Raw genomic sequence first — 18,180 nt, forward strand, 5'->3', positions numbered from 1 at the left:
AAGGACCTTGTCCCATTTACTTTCACCAATTCAACAGTTGTTCAACAAGGGTTAGATTCCCGCAGGATACAAAATAAAAACCAAAATTGGGTCTCTTAAATTGGGAAAAGAGAAATTTCATTTGAATGGCGCATGCTCGAATAATATCATTAAAATCAACAAATGTTGATGTTTTGAAAATTTTTCATTCATAAAATAGGCGTTTATTTATCTGCATGCGTGAGTGGGCAAGCAGATATACAGTAGTGTGTGGTAAGATAAGTAAGTTTTAATAGAAACATCCTTAAAAATATACCATAGATATTGGGCGAACAAGTAAGGCTGTAATATAAATTTTACAAAAGCAAAATTTAGAAGATATCGGATTTATACACGCAGCGAATGTTCGATTATTAAAATATACAGGGTGTGATGAAAAAAAGCAACTTCAGACTGCTGTCATTTCTAAACCACTCATCCGACAGATGTTAAAATTATTCCAGTGACAGCTAATTATATTGTTTACAAGCGTACAAAAGTATTTTGCTAAGAATTTACCAGAAAAGAGGGTATTCGTGACGGAATTCAAGCGTGAGAGTGTGATTTCTTTATATTTGGCTGGAAAACCACAAGTGGCTATCTTTAGAGCACTCGAGCATTTAAAAGTGAATAAATCCAGCATTTAAAAGTGAGTAAATCCTTTGTGTCTCGTACCATCGCCCGTTACCGTGATACTGGTAGCGTAGCCCGACGTCAAGGAAGCGGACGGAAGAAAATAGCAACATCAGCAGAAATGGTTCGGAAAATAAAGAAGCGACTTGATCGTCGCAGTGGCCAAAAAAAATCACTCGTGTGCTGAACATATCGCAATATTCCATCCAGCAAATATTGAAAAATGAGGTAAAGCCATTGAAATTCCAAAAAGTACAAGAACTTGCACCGCAACAGAAAGAAAATAGAATAGAATTTGATTTTCTCCTACGAGAAAACATTCGTTGCCCAGCATTTTGTGAACAAACAAAATGATCGTGTTTACTCGCCAAAGAGGTTGGCCAGAACCAGACCAAAAATTTAAGCGCCGACCATGGTGATGGTGTGGGCCGCCATAACAGTCGATGGTCGCTCTCCGCTCGTATTAATCGACCGTGGCATCAGAATAAATACCGAATATTATCGTGAAAATATTCTGGAGGGTGTATTAAAGCCTTGGGCACGCAAAAATTTTGGCAGCACATTTATGTTTCACCCTGTATATCATCCTCACAACAGATCTTGTGTTAGTAAATATGCATCTATGAGTGAAATTTGAAGAGAGTTGGATGTTTATTTCGCTTTCTTAGTTTTTAGAAACCTTGAACCATATGTGGGGGAGGTACCAGAAGAAATGGTCTGACCTCTACCATATTTAGAACAAATCATTTGTTGATGGAAAGATTGAGATGTACCAATTCTGAAAGAAATCGGAAGGTGGCAAAAGCAGTGGACCGATACATTCCATCTTCACAGCAGATCTTGTGTATGTAGAAATAATGGGATATGTGAAAAATATAAAAAGAACCGGATGCTTCTTTCGGATTTTATAATCGTTTTGGTTATTCAGAACTATGACTCTTTGCGGGGAGGTACCAGAAGGAATAAGGCGATTTCTACCATTTTTATAATAGATCTTATGTCGATGGAAATATTGAGATGTATCAAGTCTGAATGGAATCAGATGTAAATTTTGCGTTTTATGAGCTTCAAGGATATTCAAAATTTTGACCCCTTTTTTGGAGAAGTTACCAGAAGGAGTGAACCGATATATTCCATCTTCACACCAGGCCGTGGATTAGTAAAAATATTGTGATATGAGTAATATGATCATATTATAGTTTATGAAAATTATAATTAATGAAGATTTTGTCCCTTTGTGGGGGAGGTACCGGAAGGAGTGGACCAATAGCACTGATGTAAATATGCAAAGTTGGAGCAAACTCGGATTACCCTTTCTCTTTCTGTGCGGTAAATTATTTTCTTTGAAAATTTCGCCCTTTTGTGGGGGAGGTACCAGAAGGTATGGACCGATATTGCCCAAATCCGAACTCGATCTAAGTCTGATAATAATATATATAGGATCTACCAAAAGAGTAATCGTGCCCACCAATCAGCAAGACAAACGGACGGGCGAACGAACACCTTTAGATCTACTTCAAATGTTCTGAAACGGATATGGGCCAAATAGACCTAGGGTCTAAAACTGTCTTAAAACTGGCCTTAACCAATAGTATATAAATGTATATTTATTACGGGTACAACTGCTAAATATGCATTATGGTGTAGTGTATTACATAGTCGGCACCGACTGACCTTTTTCCTTTTCCGGCTGGACATTGTTTGCTTCAGTTTTCTATATCTTCTATATAATCTTAATATTCAATTGAACTCTGTCTAATTTAAATGGAATTTCTGAATGCAGTATTCTCAGTATTAAATCGAACGTGAAAATTTTAAATATCTGAACAATAATTGTAAAATTCTGAATTTCCAATGAATTCAGCACATGAAATTAAATAACCGAACTTAAAATATAATATAAAATATCTGAATTTCGAATAAATGAATGAATTAAATTAAAACTTGGAATTCTGAATTATGCGAAAATGCTGGAGTTATTTAGTTTTGTCTGTTTACTTTGCTCACCAAGTTCTTTCGAAACTCGGAAAGACGGGTTTCTCCGTCTGGCATTGACCTACACTTTGCCGCTTCTTTAACTTCATTTAGATACAACACCGGTTTTGCTTCCTTTCTGAGAGATATCTTCACGGGCTCCCTTTAAATGGGCAACAGCTTACTCTTTTCATATATTTTTTCATTGTTTTGGATTTTCTCTTCAGTTTTATTGTTTACACACTCACAGGAATACAACCAGTAGGACTTTCACATTCATTGGTGAAAGTCAAATGCCGCATTATCGGAATTATTTATAGAGACGGTTTCCTCAGTTTGTTTTGCTTGCAACGACGAAAAAATTGACGTAATTTTCATTTAAAAGCTATAACAAAAATTTCAAATCTCAAATAGTTGCCATGACCTCCGCTAAACCAGGTATACTTAAATGAAAAAGCAGCTTTACAGCTTCCAACTGTTAACGTTTATTTGGTATTTTCCTTTTTTCACGTTTTTTTCCCACACTCGTTCGTTCATTCAAACAATGTTTTGTTTTTATTTTCTTTTCATTACAGAGGATGACAAAGTGGGAACCCTGGACGTTTTGCTAAGTAGTGCTTATTGCCGGTCCCAACGTTTTTTGTCCAAACAACTGGCACAGTTGCGACCGGAGTTGACAATGTCGATGTTTTCAGGTACGTACTTTTGTATTTCATATTCTTCTTCTGACACGACCCCTCCCCGCCTCATCCTTTGGCTTTGTTGGAGTGGCATAGTTTAAAATAACATTTCTAAATTCCATTTCAGAAATAACACATCGCTTTCAAACGGCTCGTGAAGATGTACGCACGCTATTACTGCAGTGCTTGCAACCCTGGCTGCACAACATGGAATTAGTGGCGACAACAGTGCCACCAGCCACACCGTTGTCATATATCATGGTAAGTGAAAGGAAGAGTACAATGTAGAACATGATTTTATATTTCTCGAGTGTGGGTGTGCGTTTTTTCGGGAAACACAAAGTTTAATGGTGGTTACATCTACACTAACTTCGAATGGTGACAATTTATTGGCAAACGTTTAATATGCAACGTAAATCAGTTTCACAGTCAAAGAGGAATGAAATGTAATCGGAAATTCCACACGACATGTTCACAAAATATTTTGCCGACATTTATGGTCCATATCTTCAAAAATTTAACATAGCTGGAGCAAAGTTTTACCATTTTATAACAAGTGAATTCCGATAGTATTTCATGCAAATTTAATATTTATACCCTACAACACTATGTGTTTATTATGTAACACCTCGAAATATTGGTTTTCCCTATGGATCTTCCTATCTCATCGAGCTGAGTCGATCTAGCTATGTATGTCCGTCCGCCCGTCTGTCTGTCTGTCCATGTTAATTTGTAATCACTCTACAGATCGCAATTATGGACCAAAAACTGAAAAATTTCTTGATTTTGCAGTTGCTCTACAGTTCGCAATTATAGAACTATCGACGCAGAAGTTAGTATGGGGCTAGAGGTTAGGGCTGGAAAGAAGCCTTCCAATTGTGATGGTCATCGGGTAACATTTAGTGGGTTAAATAGACCATAAAATTTTCCATTTAACCGCGAATATTTTTAATCCCGGCGGAATCACAAATAGACGAAAGGGTCAATTCTGACCGTTATGTAGATGCCAATAGTAAATATATCGGATATATATAGGAAATATATAAAATGTGTATGTAGAAAGGAAAGGGATGTTATCTAGAATGTTTATATCTCAAGAATGGCTGGACCGATTTTGACAAATTTTGTTAATTCAGAATGCCCTCTTGGCATAATAGGGTAAAATCTGAAAAAAATCGCATAAAAAGATGCCAATAATGATGTTAATATAGATTTTGTAGTATTTTGTGACATATTTATTTTAGTTTTCCCATTTTTTGTCGCATGCGATTTTTTCAATTTGTCTTATAACTTCTGGCTTTTTTATGCTTATGATATTCGTCAAAGAAGAATATAGCCAAATATCGTAGACAAGCAAATCTTATAGAGATGAGTCTCAATTTTTAGATACAGAGGGCATATTGCTTTTGGAGATTATCGCAAAATATTTAGCGGTTCAAATGAACCAAAAACGGAAACAATCTCTTGATCACGCAATTGAAGCCAATCGACACGCCTGAGAAGAGAGTTAACGACAGGGAAGAATTCTAGCATTTTAGATGACCATTGGGTTATTATATATTTCGCTGTAAAATGGACCACAAAATGTCCCTCGTCTAAAAAAAACAAATTTGTGTAGCCTTTCAAAATTGTATCTGCGTCATTATCAATTTTGAAAATTTTTTTGAGTGAATTTTCTAATGGCAACGGTTAATCTGGAATTTTTATACCTTCAGCCATATGGCTAGAGAAGGTATTTATCATTTGATATGTGCCTCATCGAAATAATAATTTTAGACTCTATGTCTCTTTGGACCAAATCCAAATCATTTGGAGTCGATCTAGCGATGTCTGTCTAGCTGGCAAGATAACTCTCGAAGGGAGCATCAGATTGTGTCCATACTAGGTACATCGTAATATTATTGTCAATCATATATCGAGTTCGGAGATGGGCAATATCGGTCCACTCCTTCTTTTACCTCCCCCACAAAGGAGGGCAAATATTGTAAATCCCAATATTTCTATCAGTGCTATGTCAATTTCGAAAATGGATAATATTGGCCCACGTACCTCTCCCACAAGCGGTCAAAATTTGTAATAATTATAACTCTTATAACATGTGAAATAATAGTCCGATTGTCTTCAAATTTCACACATTCCAATGTGTTAAGTAATATAAGAACTGACGTGAAGATAGGATATATTGACCCACTCTTCCGGGTACCTGCCCCACAACGGGTCAAAATTTAGAATAGCAATGGAGCTTGTAAAGCGCGAAGTAAACATCCGGTGTCTATTAAACTCGGCACATCCCAATATTTCTTCAACTGAAGATTTGATGTAAGGATGATATATATCGGTTCAGTACTTCCCACACAAAGTGTTAAAATTTGGAATAGTTATAACTCTTATAACATATAACCCGTAACGAAAGTCTTAAAGTCGGGCGGGGCGGGCGACTTTATGATACCCTACACCACTTTGCTAATTTAGTACTGCTCCGCATAACAATTAAAAGTTTTTATGGGAGAATTCAATCATACCCGCTATGATCATAATTAAAGTTCAAAGGTCTAAATATGCCGAAGCATTTGTATCTTCTAAATTCGGACTTGTATTGCTCATTTGGTGCACAATTAATTTAAAATCAGATAAAGATATATATGTTAGCTATATCCAAATCGGAACCCATCTCGATAAAATTTGGCAAACATATTTCTGAGCTGTATTTCATATATTTCCCTGAATATCATTGTTACGGAGTGCATATTACGGCTGTGGGTAACAAAACAAATTTTACATACTATCTTCTACTTTCAATTCGGTTGTAAATGCCAAATTCCATCCCATTTGGACAAATATTGGACGTTTGGTGCACAATAAAATTTCGATCAAATTTAGCATACTTATTTTCAGGACCAATCTGATCGTACGTGCAAAATTCCATACTATTCGGGCTGATATTACACGTTTGGTGCACAATAAAAGGCAAATCGGACGAAGATATATATGGGAGCTATATCTAAATTTTGACCCATTATCTCCAATTTCAATAGGGTTCGTCCCTGGGCCAAACAAATGATTTGTGCAAGATTTCATCTATATAGGGCAATAAATGCGAACTGGACTTTTTTTACAAAAATACATGGACAAACGGACGGACAGACAGACAAAAGGACGGACATGCATAAATCGACTCAAAATGTGATTCTATGCAGATCTTCAAAATGAGCTATGGGCCTATCTCGTTTTCTTTAGCCTGTTACAAACAAATACACAAAGACATAATACCCTGACCACCTTGTGGTGTAGGATATAAAAATAAGAGTCCGATCCTCAAAAATCAAATTTCACACATCTCAATATTTCTATTAACACAAGATTTGTTGTGAAGATAGGATACATTTCCCAAAAATTATCACATATCTCATATAAAGTGAAAGAAGTAGTCGATACAGTCCAAATCTGTCGCCGTGTAATATATATGTCAGATACGAAATAAAAAATATTGACACAAGGGACTGGACCAATATTGTTCATTTCGTATCAGACATAAATATTACAAAGTATCCGATTCGGACTATGTCGACTATTTCTTTTACTTTATATGAGATATGTGATAATTTTTTTTTTTTTTGGGAAATGTTATAATATTACTGATACCAATACGAGGATATATATATTTTAGCCCTCAAACGAGTCACCAGATGGCCCATTTTTAAAAGTATAAAACTCTAAATTTTAAATTACGATAAGTAAAAACAAGCAAAAAACCGGGCCGGGCCGAACTTTAAATACCCTCCACCAATTGGTAAAAATTTAACAATTTTCAAAAAAAATAAAACCCGTAAAAATTCTGTTAAAATCTTAAAAATACCAAATGCAGCCGTATATTAGGGTCTACACGACGACGTGGACCAACATAGGCAACTTTTGTCACAAGCTATTACAATATTCAAATGCGAAACTTGAAAAAAATCAGTTTATAATCTAGCTAAAATCATGAAAATTCCGATTATTGGGGGGTACCATGGTGATTATAAAACGTGCACCTGCAGAGACAATTTTCTGTCATAGGCTGTAGTAGCCATTATGAACTTCGAATACCAAAATTGAAACATTTCCGATAAATAATGTTGCTAAAATTATAAAAATACCGAATATCGAGGGTACCGTTATATGGGGATATACGAAGGCGAGGACCTACATGGCCTATTTTCTGTTTTGTGCTATAGTATCTATTACAAACTTCAAATACCCAATTTGAAACAATTCTGTTAAATAATGTCGCAAAAATAATTAAAATACCGATTATCGGAGGTACCGTTATATGGGGTCTATACGAAGACGTGGACCTGCGCAGACAATATTCCGAATTTACGAACTTCAAATACCAAAATTGAAACAATTCCAATAATGTCGCAAAAAAAATCAAAATACCGAATATCGGGGGGTACCGTTATATGGGGCCTTTACGAAGACGTGGACCTACATGGCCCATTTTCAATACCAAAAGTCCTGCAGGCATAATACGCATTTGAGTAAAATTTTATCAACCTACTTCATTTCGTTCGGATGATTTTCACAGACGGACAGACGGGACAGACGGGACATTGATAAATCGACATAGAATTTCATGCTGACCAAGAATATATATACTGTGGGGTCTAAAATGTATATTTCGAGGTGTTACAAACGGAATGACAAACTTAATATACCCTCCACACTATGGTGGAGCGTCATTAAAAGAAAACTTTATTCATCGCAATTGAAGAGAGATTTTCAAAAAAACATAAAGGGAGGGTAATATTTAAAACCACCTTGTTAGTTAAAGGTCAACCCGTAGAAGAATTTAATGATAGATAATTTTGTAGAATATTTTGAAACGGGGACCAAAAAGAGCCATTTGTTTGAAAGCTTGAGTGTTCACATTTTCTACAAAAATAATCCTCATATTTTTATCAATAATATTGCCGAAGGACACTATACATCTAAAATGCGAGGTTGTCAAGGAATCTTAATCTGAAACTTTACAAAATTGGAAGGTTGCTTGGCGATGTAAATTTTCTAAACGTCGACACATGTGTCTGCTATGTTTGCTGACACCTAACCTATGCCTTATATAATTATTCCGATGTGTGAAACTTCAATCAAATCAGATATACTTCCCTCGATTTTGGGAAGGCACTTGCAAGAATATCCCAGCTTCTGGATATGGAGAAAGCATTTTGTAGCAGTTATGATTATTCAAAAATTTTACCCCATGTGGAGGTAGTTTCGGAAGTCCATTTTCGCCCCTGTCCAAATGTCATGGTTGGGTAAAAAATGAACTCGCCGGAACTTAACATCGTTAACATTCACACAACAATTATTTGCATAATAATTATTCGCATTAGAAATAAATATTCGATTTTGCACACCCCAATATTTCTATCAGTATTAGATGATGATACATACCAAGAATTGTCACATAACCAACATAGGTCAGATACGAAATGTACAATATTTGCTATTTCCTACGGCACCATCCACCCAATAAAGGGTCAACAGTTTAAATAATCATCACCATGTCCAAAATATATTTAAATTATACCATGAAGTGTCCGAGTCCATCTCAATTATTGCTAAGTGATTATAGGGTACGTTTCTGTATGCCAATATGTCGAAAGAAATACCAATTCTGTAAGTATATTTGTACCATCAGTCTTATGGCTATATATGATGATGATCGATCGACCATCGGCTGTTATGGCGACCCACGCCCTCACCATAGCCTGCGCTTGAGTTCTGGTCTGGTTCAGACCAACCGAAGGTGCACGTTATCAGCTGACCTCTTTGGCAAGTAAACAGGATTATATTGTTCATTTACAAGCAGCTGGACAACGAATGTTTTCTCATCGGAGGAAATCAAACTCGGCAGTTCACCACTTTTGGCCAAGCGAAGCAACTTTTTAGCTCTTTTAAGTCTATTTTCTTTCTGTTGCGGTGTGAGTTCTTGCTCTTTTTGGAATTTCAATGGCTTTAGCCCGAGCTCATTTTTCAATATATGCCTCCACTTTATTGACTTCGGGCTACGCGACCAGTATCACGTTAACGAGCGGTGGTACGAGACACAAAAGATTTATTCACATTTAAATGCTGGAGTACTCTAAAGATAGCCACTTGTGGTTTTCCAGCCAAATATAAAGAAATCACACTATCACGCTTGAATTCCATTACGAATAATTTTTGTTCTGCAAAATTCTTGCCGAAATGCTTTTGTACGCTTCTAAACAATATAATGAGCTGTCACTGGAATAATTTTAATAGCTGTCGAACGAGTGGCTTAGAAATGACAGCAGTCTGAAGTTGGTTGTAGTTTTTTCATCTCACCCTGTATTGTTAATACATTCATATATTCTATTCATCCATGGAATGATTTTCCAACATACCTCAAAAATGTTGGTTTCGCGATGCTAAATTGTATGGATCCAACTCGAATATCAAATATTAACATTTCTATTCCATTTGTGTATGTTCTCCAGTATTTCCCCGACTCTGGAACAAGAGGACGACGAGAAGGTACCGGTTCCACGGAAGCCACTGAAATGATCCTCAACAATCTATTCTATATAACAGCCAAGGTAATGTACAAATTCGCAAAAAAAAAAAAAAAACGGTCACTTCAACAAACGTTTTTTTTTATTTTTTTGCAGTTTTCCGATACCCATCCACGTGACATCGAAGAGCTGTGGGGGACACTGTGTCAATTCTGGCCAAACAATCTCAAGGTGATTCTGCGTTATCTGGTGATAATGAGCGGTATGGCTCCCAACGAGTTGCTGCCCTATGTAAGTATTTGCCTTGGCGCTGTGATATCCTTTGCAAAAGACGCTAATTAAAAAGACACACAGCATAACGTCTTGTCATTGTGAACCCACCAACATGCTAAGACATGATGGATAAGTGATGTTACATTTGAAGCGTTTGACTGCTTTTTTTTTTTGTTTTTACGTTCGTCATGTCCCTTTTAATTAACATTAAATGTTTATTTCAGTTGATTCCTCATGCTTATTCGTGTTGTCATTTTTTTTCTCATTTCTTATTTAAAAGGCTAAACGTGTGGCTCTTTATTTGGCTCGCACCTGTCCGGATCGTTTGCTCGATGAGTTAATGGCAGAATTGCAAACTGTCGAGACACTTAATTGCCTAATTGAACGTACGGAAACTCCACCATTTTATCGCTTGACCAGCATGCGTAAGGCATCCAGTCATTCGGCTGATGGTAAGTAAGGGGCAGTATTTTAAGTATTTCGTTTGAAAATGTGATTTCATAGAACAAAGACATATCGTGTTGAATCATAACCATATGTAACCACAGCAAAACACAAGGATTATTTAAACTGTTGTTCCTTTATGGAGGAAGTTCCGAGGGAGTGAGCCAATATTTTCCATGTCATATCTGATATAAGCCTGAAATAAACATTACAACCTGCAATATTTGGACTATATCGACTACATCTTGTACTTTATATGTGACTAGCTGAACCCTGCGCGCTTCGCTACCTCTTTAGATAAGATAAGATGTAAAAAAGCTGTAAGTTCGGCTGGACCCAACTTGGAATACCCTCCACCATTTGGTACAAATTTGGCAATTTTCCAAAAATTAAAATCTTTTAAAAATTCTGTTAAAATCTAAAAAATACCGAATGTAGCCGTATGTAAGAGTCTATACGACGACGTGGAACTGCGTACGCAACTTTTGTCATAAGCCTCCACAGACAATTTCCTGGCATAGGCTGTAGAATCCATTACGAACTTCAAATACAAAATTTGAAATAATTCCGGAAAATAATGATGCTGAAATCATCAAAATACCGAATATTGGGAGTTACCGTTATATAGGGCCTATACGAAAAAGTGGACCTGCATATACAATTTTCCGTCATAGGCTGTAGTATCCATTACGAACTTCAAATACCAATTTTAAAACAATTCCGGTAAATAATGTCGCTAAAATCATCAAAATACCGAATGTCGGGAGGTACCGTTATATGGGGGCTATACGAAGACGTGGACCTGCACATACAATTTTCTGTCATAGGTTGTAATATCCATTACGAACCAAATTTGAAACAATTCTGTTAAATAATGTCGCTAAATTCATCAAAATACCGCATATCGGGAGGTACCGTTATATGGGGGCTATATGAAGATGTGGACCTACATGGCCCATTTTCAATACCAAAAGTCCTGCAAACATAATACACATTTGAGTAAATTTTTATCAAGTTTCTTCATTTCGTTCGAAAGCTAGAGTGATTTCCACATACGGACAGACGGACGGAAATTGTTAAATCGATATAGAATTTTATGCTGATCAAGAATATATATACTTTGTGGGGTCTTAAATGTATATTTCGAGGTGTTACAAACGGAATGACAAACTTAATATACCCTCCATACTATGGTGGAGGGTATAAAAATAATTCCGTTACTTCTTTCGAATTTCATTGGAATCGGACATACATACCATGTTTAATGCATCAACTATGTGAGATCGGCGGAAAATATATATGGTGACAATATCCAAATCTGAACCGATTTTAAAATAATTTGGCAACTTCATGTTTGTGCCAAATTTCGTCACTCACTCCAAATTTCATTGAAATCGGACATACAAATCGTGTTTGGTGCATCACATACACCTGACAACGGATCAAAAATTAGGAAAAACCCAAACTCTCATAAAATGCGAAATAGGCATCGAACTCATTCTATGGTTTACACATTCCTATATTTCCACTAACACAAGAAATGATGTGAAGATGGAATATATCGGCTCACAAAGGTTCAACATTTTGAATAATTATAACGAAACAAGTCATCGAGCTATATATAAATCGACCGCATATATATATATATATATATATATATATATATATATATATATATATATATATATATATATATATATATATATATATATATATATATATATATATTGTGAGCCGATATATTCCATCTTCACATAATTTCTTGTGTTAGTGGAAATATAGGAATGTGTAAACCATAGAATGAGTTCGATGCCTATTTCGCATTTTATGACAGTTTGGGTTTTTCCTAATTTTTGATCGGGGAGTTGCCAGAAGGTGTGGTCGAATACATTCTATCTTCACACCAGATCTTGCCTTGGTAAAAATATTGGAATGTCGCATTTTGTGACCGTTTTGGCTAATCCAAAATGACCCTTTTTAGGGGAGGTGCCGGAAGGAATGGGCCTATATCTACCATCTTCCCAATGTATCTTGTACCAATAGAAATATTGGGGAGTGACGAGTATGAAAGAAATCGCATGCTCATTCAAAGTTATACGAACTTCATGGCTTCTTAAAATCTTGACCCGTTGAGGGAGTCACCACAAAAAGGGAATTGGTATATCCCATCTTCGCGCCAGATCTTGTGTTTATAAAAATATTGGGATGTGTGAAATTTTAAGAATTTCTTATTCCAAGTTGTGACCCTTTGTGCGGATGGTGCCAGAAGAAATGGTCCTAGTTTTTTCATCTTCTTAGTGAATATATTAGTATGTGTGAAATTTTAAGAGAATTGGATGCTCAGATCGTATTTTGTTTAGTTTAATATAATTATAAGGATGTGTGAAATTTGAAGGCAATCTTACTGTTACTCCCTTTTTACAAGAGTTATAATTATTCTAAATTTTGACCTTTTGTACATATGGTCCATTTTTGCACCTGAGCTAGAATTGATATAAATATTGGGATCTGCAAAGTTTACACAACATCGGATGATTTTTTCTTGTTCTATAAAGTAATTTTTTTTTTCTGTGAAAATTTTGACCTTTTTTGAAGGAGCGGACCGATATTTTTCATGTCCAAACTCGATTTAAGTTTGATAATAATATTACGATGTACCCGGTTTCGATCCGATAGGATTCTTGATTTATACCCTTTGAAACTATATGGCTAAAGGTATATGAAGGCATATGACCTCATACCCTAAGCCACACTGAGGTCCAGGTTTTCAGGTCTTTGTACATATGTGTGTTTCTTTGCAACATTCAAGAGCAAGAAAGATATGAACACAGTTTCTTCCGGCGATCTCCATCGTCATTTAATTTATTTGGTCCAAGCTCGAACCCTAATTGCTTTAGTTTTGGATATATATATTCGGCCAATTTCAAGTTTATTGTTCACCAAATGTAAAATGTTGGCCCATAAGAATATGAATTTTCGCATACAAGACCAAATTGTGCCTAAAAGTAAAATTCCCAGCGGGACTTTTTTCAACTAGTTGAGAAAATCGTTAGTTATAAATGCATTATTCTACAATAACCAACAAATTGGTTGAAAAGTCATCTGGAGATGACAAAGCTAAGTAACCACTACTGGTTGATATTCAGACCAATCAACCAATCTCATCCCCATGTTAAAATAGTTAGTTGGCGTAAAGGATATAAATAAAAAAAAAAATAAATAAATAGTTGTGTTTATACCCTACAACACCATGTGTATTATAACCTTGATTGGGCCAACAATTTTGTAATACCTCGAAATATTGGTTTCCCACACAGGAAGGTATATATGGATCTTCCTATTTCGCCAAGATGAATCGGTCTAGCTGTGTAGGTTCGTCTGTCCATATTAATTATGGCCCGATCTTCACAAAAATTAGAATGGAGGTGGGGCTGGGGCCAGAATAGAAGCCTATTGCTTTTGGAGATGATCGCATAATATTTAGGGGTTGAAATTGACCAAAAATGAAAAATTTTATGATTTTGCAGTTGCTCTACAGGTCGCAATTATAGAACAATCGACGCGAAAGTTAACATGGGGCTAGATCTTAGGGCTGGGCAAAAGCCTTCCAATTTGGATGGTAATCGGATAATATTTAGTGGGTGAAATAGACCATAAAATTTGTGTTAAATAAAAGTCAAATTTTCCATTTAACCGCGAATATTTTTAATTCCAGCGAAATCACAAATAGACGAACAGGTCAATTCTGACCATTACGTAGATGTCGATAGTAAATATATCGGATATATATATAGCGGAATATATACAATGTATATATACAAAACAAGGGGATGTTTGTTAGAATTCTTATATCTCAAGAATTGCTGGACCGATTTTTACAAATTTTGTCATCAAAGTATAAAATCTAAGAAAATCGCATAAATATGTGAATAATGATGTTCACATAGATTTTGTAGTATTTTGTGACATATTTTTTTTTTTTTTTTTTTTTCATATTTTTTATCGCATGCGATTTTTTCAATTTGACTTATAATATTGAAGTGCATTTTTTTTTTTGTAATATTTTTTCACCTTACCACAAAGGTTGCAATTATCGTCCGATCCTCATGAAATTTTTCACAAGAGTAGAGGTTGGCTTAGAAGGGCTAGGCCTATTGTTTTCAAAAATGTCTGCAATATATTTAGGAGTTGAAATGGACCAACAAAAAATGTTCCTAATTTTGCAGCCGTTAAAGATCACAAATAGAAGCCAAATGACACGCAAAATTTCGTGAGGATTGGACGATAATTGCGACATAAATATAATACCCTCAAAACGTAGTGTTGGAGGGTGTAAAAATGTAGAAAATTTAAAATTCAAAATTGTAAGTCAAATTGAAAAAATCGCATGCGATAAAAAAATATGACAAAAATGGAAAAAAATGAAACAAACGATTAGATTTTATCCTTTTCTGGCAAGAGATTATTCCGAATTGATGTGAATTGTGAAAATCGGCCCAGCGGTTCTTGATTTATATGCAGAATAAATAAGATCAATTATTTTACTTATGTATTGTACCTATTTTGCTATATATCCGATTTCTTGGCTATTAGCATCACTGTAATGGTCAGAATTGATCTATTAATGTACTCGTGATTTAGTGGAAATTTTCCTTTTTTCTAACATAAAAGTTGGGGTCTATTTTGCCCGCTAATTATTGTCCGATGGCCGCTCAAATTGGTAGGTTTCTGCCCAGTCCCAAACTCTAACTCCATGTAAATTTTCGCGTCGATTGGTTCATAATTGTGGCCTATAGAGCAACTGCAAAATCAGGAATTTTTTCTGTTTTTCTGCGACCTGTAGCTTGATTACAAATTAACATGGACAGACGGACGAACGGACATACATAGCTATATCGACTCAGCTCGGCGATCTAGGAAGACCCATATATACTTTCCTATGTGGGAAACCAATATTTCGAGGTGTTACATAATTTTTGGCCCAATCAAACTTATAATACCCCCCAACACATAGTGTTGTAGGGTATAAAACTTCACATATTTCGACAACTTATTACATTTTTCAAACTAAAAATAATCAACCCTTTAAACTAATATTGAAGTTATTGGTGCTTAATCTATGCTGGCGACCATGAAAAACAAATCATGGCTTTCCCCCCCCCCCCCCCCCCCACCACTGCATTTGCACACAAACCCATACAACCATATCGTGATTTCAAACAGGACGAATATAATTGCACAAAATGCTGCCATTATTTTAATCAAAATGTTAAATGTATTCCATCACACAGGTGACACCAGGGGAGGGTGGGTGTGTGTGTGCGTCGCCACTTCTATTGAATATTCATGAACAGCCAATGTGAAAAAGCTACAGATAGAAAGTCAGACAGTAATCCACTGGCCAGTGCAAAGCTTTTTGATATTCGATATGCTCGATAAAGAAAGGGATGGGAAACGATAAAAACAAATGAAAATTCGATTTGTAAACAGAGTTACAAAAATTGTAACGACAAGGCGGAAAGGGGGAAGAGAAGGTAGCTAACACCAATGGCTGGCGCCAAAATGCTTGTTGATAGCCAACCACTCCCAGGTTGCTTGATTGTTTGTTAAAGTAATTAAATTACTTTGTCAAAATAAGAATGTAAAGAACGAAAATAAACATTTCAAATTCGGGAGGAAATATTCAAATAATTTGCCATTGATTGATGTGCAGAAAAGACGGACTTTTTCAGGTTTCAATTGAATTTAGAATATAATTGAATGGAAAATTTTAATGAAAATGAAAATGATTGAATTTTCACATTAATACTATACTGTGCCAGAACCCTGAAGTCTTTTTCAAACATCAGGACAAAAAAGTCTGTATTATATTGGTCAGTTTTAATTGTCCAGATAAAACGACACCTCCCGGATTCGCTGCAATTCGGCATGTAGTGTTTCAAAATTTTGCAAAAAGTTGACAACTTGCTTGTTAGGTTCCATGGTGAAAGAATACAGCTAGTGGCATCGACACAGCTGCTGGGACAATGAACTGTCAAACCAATTTTGAAATTGAAAATTTTGAATGAAAAATGATTGACATTTGAAAAAAATATTTACAAAATGCGTATCAAAGCAAGTAAGCAAAGGCTATAGTCGTACGGGGCCGACCATGTGATGCCCTACAACACTACAATATGTTACAAAGCCCCCTTATGTCCAAATCCCTTTTTTAAGATTTCGCTCTTGAAGTTATGTCACGGAGAACTGCCCATATATTACCCTTAGCATTTTGAGCAGGGACATTTATCCAATGTTTACGCACTCCGCCGTTGCTGTTGTGGTCCATTTTACAGCTAAATATAATCCAATGGTCATCCAAAATGCTAGAATTCTTTCCTCTCCTTAAAACTCTCTTCTCGGGCGTGTCGATTGGCTTCAATTGTGTGATTAGGATTTTTTCTGTTTTTGTTCATTTGAACCCCTAAATATTTTGCGATCATCTCCAAAAACAAGAGGCCCCTCTGTATATCCACTTTTAGACTCATCTATATGGTTTGCTTGTCCACGATATTTGGCTCTATTCGTCACGAAATCAGCTAAAAAAAAACAGAAGTTCGTCTCTTGTGTATTTCGGATATTGCCTGTAGGTAATGTTAGTATTTTTTCACACAAAAGTAGTGGTCCATTCTACCCGCTGTCCTAAGCTCTAACTTCATGCGAGATTTGTCATTTGGTTTCTATTTGTGACCTTTATAACGGCTGCAAAATCAGGAACATTTTTATTTGTTGATCCATTTCAACCCCTAAATATATTGCGGACATCTTTGAAAACAATAGGTCCAGCCCTTCTGAGCCTAATCCTACCCTTGTGAACATTTTCGTGAGGATCGGACGATAATTACAATCTGTATATAATAAGCCTAACCTGTGTTGTAAGGTGAAAAACTTTTACAAAAAATACACTTCAATATTATTAGACAAATTGAAAAAAATCGCATGCGATAAAAAATATGAAAACATAAAAATATGTCACAAAATACTACAGAATCTATATTGACATCGTTATTGGCATTTCTTTATTATATTTTTGTTTTAGGTTTTAAACTTTTTTGCCAAGTAGGCGTTCTGAATTGACAGAATTTGTCAAAATCGGTCCAGCCATTCTTGAGAAATAAGCATTCTAGCTAACATCCCCCTTTCTTTGTATATACACACTGTATATGTTTGGTTATATATATCCGATACTATCGGCATTCTTCTATTTGTTATTTCGCCGAAATTAAAAATATTAGCGGTTAAATGGAAATTTTGACTTTTATTTAACACAAATGTTGTGGTCTATTTCACTCACTAAATATTAACCGATTACCATCCAAATTGGAAGGCTTTTGCCCAGCCCTAAGCTCTAGCCTCATGCTAACTCCCGCGTCGATTGGTCTATAATTGCGACCTGTAGAGCAACTGCAAACTTTTCAGTTTTTGATCTATTTCAAATCTCCAAAAGCAATAGGCTTCTATTCTGGCCCAAGCCCCAACACCATTCTAAGTTTCATGAAGATCTGGCCATAATTGCGACCTGTAGAGTGATTACAAATTAACACGGACAGACGGACGGACGGACATATATAGCTGATCGACTCAGCTCGGCGAGATAGGAA

The 18,180-nt window shown here is 35.7% G+C and overlaps 1 protein-coding gene across 8 annotated transcripts in view; it reads left to right on the forward strand.

The window, feature by feature from the left end:
• The window catches only part of LOC101893717 (protein furry), a 353,570-nt gene that overhangs the window by 309,532 nt on the left and 25,858 nt on the right, over positions 1–18,180 (forward strand). For all 8 annotated transcript variants that reach the window (XM_059131613.1, XM_059131609.1, XM_059131611.1 and 5 more), the window contains 5 exons: positions 3,201–3,320; positions 3,433–3,566; positions 9,809–9,907; positions 9,980–10,114; positions 10,377–10,548. In XM_059131613.1, coding sequence (XP_058987596.1) covers positions 3,201–3,320; positions 3,433–3,566; positions 9,809–9,907; positions 9,980–10,114; positions 10,377–10,548 — 660 coding nt within the window. The remainder of the gene's footprint in view (positions 1–3,200; positions 3,321–3,432; positions 3,567–9,808; positions 9,908–9,979; positions 10,115–10,376; positions 10,549–18,180) is intronic.

This window comes from Musca domestica, unplaced genomic scaffold, assembly GCF_030504385.1.
Source record: "Musca domestica strain aabys unplaced genomic scaffold, Musca_domestica.polishedcontigs.V.1.1 9, whole genome shotgun sequence".
Classification (NCBI taxonomy): domain Eukaryota; kingdom Metazoa; phylum Arthropoda; class Insecta; order Diptera; family Muscidae; genus Musca; species Musca domestica.